Source organism: Girardinichthys multiradiatus, chromosome Y (assembly GCF_021462225.1).
Source record: "Girardinichthys multiradiatus isolate DD_20200921_A chromosome Y, DD_fGirMul_XY1, whole genome shotgun sequence".
Taxonomy (NCBI): domain Eukaryota; kingdom Metazoa; phylum Chordata; class Actinopteri; order Cyprinodontiformes; family Goodeidae; genus Girardinichthys; species Girardinichthys multiradiatus.
In genome coordinates this window covers 21039453-21043337 of record NC_061818.1, presented here as the reverse complement: position 1 = coordinate 21043337, position 3885 = coordinate 21039453, and the positions used below count along the sequence as shown (strand labels likewise).

At 37.7% G+C, this 3885-nt stretch overlaps 1 protein-coding gene across 2 annotated transcripts; it reads right to left on the bottom strand.

Annotated features, from left to right (window-relative positions):
* Positions 1-611: 611 nt before the first annotated feature.
* On the bottom strand, positions 612-3673 carry LOC124864383. Of its 2 annotated transcripts, none has more exons than XM_047359161.1 (6): positions 3476-3673; positions 2499-2635; positions 2127-2373; positions 1618-1760; positions 1286-1500; positions 612-796 (listed from the first exon to the last, which is right to left on the bottom strand). In XM_047359161.1, exons 1-5 carry the CDS (start codon positions 3666-3668, stop codon positions 1297-1299), a joined length of 924 nt encoding a protein of 307 aa, XP_047215117.1. In that variant the 5' UTR covers positions 3669-3673; the 3' UTR covers positions 612-796; positions 1286-1296. The 2 variants fall into 2 exon arrangements, with proteins under 2 accessions (XP_047215117.1, XP_047215118.1); XM_047359162.1 differs by lacking the exon at positions 3476-3673 and adding an exon at positions 3183-3263.
* Positions 3674-3885: the final 212 nt, after the last annotated feature.

Below are 3885 nucleotides of genomic sequence, written 5' to 3'. Positions count from 1 at the left end.
CCTAAATTGTATGAGATTATATATTGGAAGATGTATTGTAAATGTATGTAAAATTATATGAGACAATGTACCTCAACATACAAGATAATGCAATCACATATATATGGGAAGATATGTCTTACCTATGTTGAAAAATATATTGATTTAAATTAAATAATATATTTCATATAATTATATATTGTATGCATGGTAAATATGAAATAATCTTATGTACACTGTCATATATTGTCAAATATAACATATTGAACAATATATGAATATAGTTCACATAAACTAAATTAGTTTATTTTAAAAGCAGCAGCTGAAGGGACATTGACCAACAAACAAAACGAAAGGCATGTCTCCATGGTTGTGCATAATGTGCTTAGCAAATGGCAAACTGTTTGCAGGTAGGGATGTACCATGTCAACATCAGCAGTTCCAAGCTAAAACATATTTTCTTTTACAGATGTTATATTTTATGTGATTCAATACGTGGAAAAAACAACTATAAATGAACAAAAATACTTTCAAAAAAACAAAACATTTCCAATAGGACAACTGTCATTGTAATAAAAAAAATGTCTTTAGTGCGACAGAAAACAGAGCAATCAGTCACTGGAAAGAACAGAACAACAATGCACGCTGTTTTGGTTCTAACATGTTAAGTTATCAAGGCTCGCTGTGCAGCCTTGGCCAGTCCTTCAGCTGTCCATGGTCTTTTTCTTCTCCTGGTGTCTTAACTCACAGATCCTTTTGTTTATGGCCGTTCGTATATCCGGAATCTTCGCCCCTGGGTGTTGCTGAACAACTGCCTCTGTAAAAGATAATGACACAAAGACATTGTTGCAAGAGCAAAGACAAGGTAATATTTTTGTTGTATGCCTAGTACTTGCTCCTCAGTGGGTTGCCTAAAATTACTAAAGTCTGAAATCAGAACTACCTTCTAAAGGAACTCAGGAAGGACTTAGATTCTCCAATTGGCTTTTATAGTGAGGTTTTATAAATGTATCTACTTTGTTTTCCAGGTAGCATTGTGGTCAGTGAGAGCAAATGTACTTTGCCCTAGCCTGGCATCTGCCTATAGGAGGTGAATTGGTGCTGGGATTTTAATGCTACAACAAGGGATCTATTTTAATGCTGATAAAATGTTTAATGTATCGTAACAAGATGTAAAAATCACTTTATATCTAAAACAATATCAAAACTGTTAAAGCTTTCTATTCATCCATTTGTTTCGCTATTATTTGTGTTCCCATTTACAATAACTGCTAAATATATTATTCTATTAAATATTTATTCTTACCGAGTAAAGCTTTAAGCTTTTTGGGGTCCAGAGGCTGACGTCGATCTGCAGATGGATTGACCTTGTTGACCCGTCAGGTTGGACTTCAGCAGGACATCAACGCTGAACAGGCCCAGCAAAAGGGTGCGGGCCATTCCTTTCACTGTGGGTTGTGCTTTTGCAGTCTCCCAACAATGGGCAGACACTCTGGTGGAGTCATCATTCCCTAGTTGCACCTTATTAATTGTAAGAAAGACAAACAGGAATACAAAAAAAAAAAAAAAAAAAAGAAAACAACAACCAGTGAATGAATGTTTTATGTTTTTAACTGATCGTTACAAAAATGCACTTACTGATGCTGGTTTGGGAGATGCGAGTTGAGCAGGTGATGGTTGAGCAACACTGGTCTCATATTTACTTTCACCTTCATCGCTTGAGCTCTCTGTGATCTTATCCAAAACGAGGGTCTTCACAGCCACTAATAGTGATGGAATGTCTGGAAAATATGGCCCACATAATTTACTACAACAGGAATCCAAACAAGTTGTAAGTGCTTAAGATCTGAAGAACAAAATACACCTCCACTCATTTTTTGGTGTCTTTAAGTCTAATGGTGCGTTCACACCAAACGCGGATTCTGCGAATATTTCGCCTCGTTTGTGTGCTTTTGCCCGCTTGACATTCCCCATAAACTCCGCGTTGGCATTTGGCAACAAGCGGCAACGCTTCGCCGCGTCATCAAATAGGAGGAACTTCCATCTGCTGCTTGCTGGTTTCAACTGAACACAGCGGACATGGATTTCACGGATAATTACGGTGTTTTACCTGTGTATAAAGATTGTATAAATGAAGAGATAGTTGCCTTTAAGTGCCATTTGGCGCAGTCTGTTGTTCTCCTTGTTCAAGGCCTTGACTTGAATCTCAAGATCTTTAATGGCTGCGGAAGATCCTACACTCTGCTGGTCCCGCAGTCTTTTATTCTCTTCCCTGAGGGCCCGGATCTCATCCTCAAGTGCCTCTGAAGCAGTCTCCACTAGGGTGACTTTATGTTCTTCTTGGGAAAGAACCTCAAATTCAGACTGTCTTGCAGCAATGAATTTGTAGTTTTTCTGTTGGGTAAACATATTCAAATCAACTATATATATATATATATATATATATATATATATATATATATATATATATATATATATATATATGATCAAAACACCTGTAATGAAAAGAACCCCATTACCTTTTTTGCAACTTGTTCAACAGTTTCCTTAGGTGTGTCAAGGAAGAGTTTGTTGAGTACCCTCTTTCTCTTCTTGCTCATTGGTAGGTCCTCTTGCAGGAGTTTCTGCTCAGCAATCTTAAGTGTAGACTCCTTTTCTGTTGAGGTGGAACAGTTTAGTATTCTTATTCACACAAATCCTAGCTGACATTCTTCAATTTAGGTCTTTAAAAATAGGTGTTTAATTAATGTTTCACTGCCAATTAAAAATTTATAAGTGACACTATGTGACTAATGGCTGTTAGCTAGCTAGCTAAAAGTTCAAATGAAGCGGGACTTGTCCAATAATCACGCGAGGCCTGCTTCATTTGCTAGCTCAAATGCTAGCTAGCTAGCTAACGGTTGCTAAAATAATAATAGCAAATAGCTAGCTAGCTGACAGCTGTTATTCATATTAGTCCAGCTTCATTTGAATTTTCTGCTAGCTACCTAACGTTATCTAGCTCTTGACTAGCTTGTGGAGAAGGTTTTTAAACCCGCATTTGGTGACCGTGTTAACAGGCACCATGTCCTTGGCAATGTAGTACGTTATGGCAGTCCTTATCTCCCGGTGTCTTTTACTGCTCATGTCATATGGAGTTACACTGGCAAAGGATGCTGTAATTGTAGACTGTTTGCTACTGTGGGCCTGAGCATCACTTTCACCTGACTTTTTTGTCATGCAATAGTTGACAGAGCAGATCCTGGGTCCGTCTGGAGAGCAGCCAAAAAAAAACAAAAAAAACGCAGCTTTGGCGATCACGTGATCGTGTTGTCTGAAATCGCAATTTCAAACAGAAAATGATAAATCGCTCAGCCCTACTAGCTAGCAGACGTTTACAGCAAACGTTAGTTAGCCAGTGATGCCAAAACCTCAGCGGGAAAATTGCTATCAACATTAATGTTGCATGACTAACAACAGTAAACAAAATTTAAATCATAATAAGCACTGTACTTGCCTGCCAACTGCAGTATGTGTGCAGGTTCAACCAGCCACCCATTCGTAGGCCTCCTGCAACCAATGCTGCGGCACTCAATAAGATACTCCTTTTTAGAGTTTTCAGGATCAAAGTCTACAATCCAATTTACGGGGATAATACTGAGAGCATCTTTATCCTTTCCCTTCGACCAGCTCACTAGTGCAAACTTCATTTTTATTATTTTCTCCCCTCAGCGCTATCTATCTATCTATCTATCTATCTATCTATCTATCTATCTATCTATCTATCTATCTATCTATCTATCTATCTATCTATCTATCTATCTATCTATCTATCTATCTATCTATCTATCTATCTATTCATCCATCTATCATCCACCCATCTATCCATCCATGGAGGAAAATTGACCCTAGTTATTACATGAAATA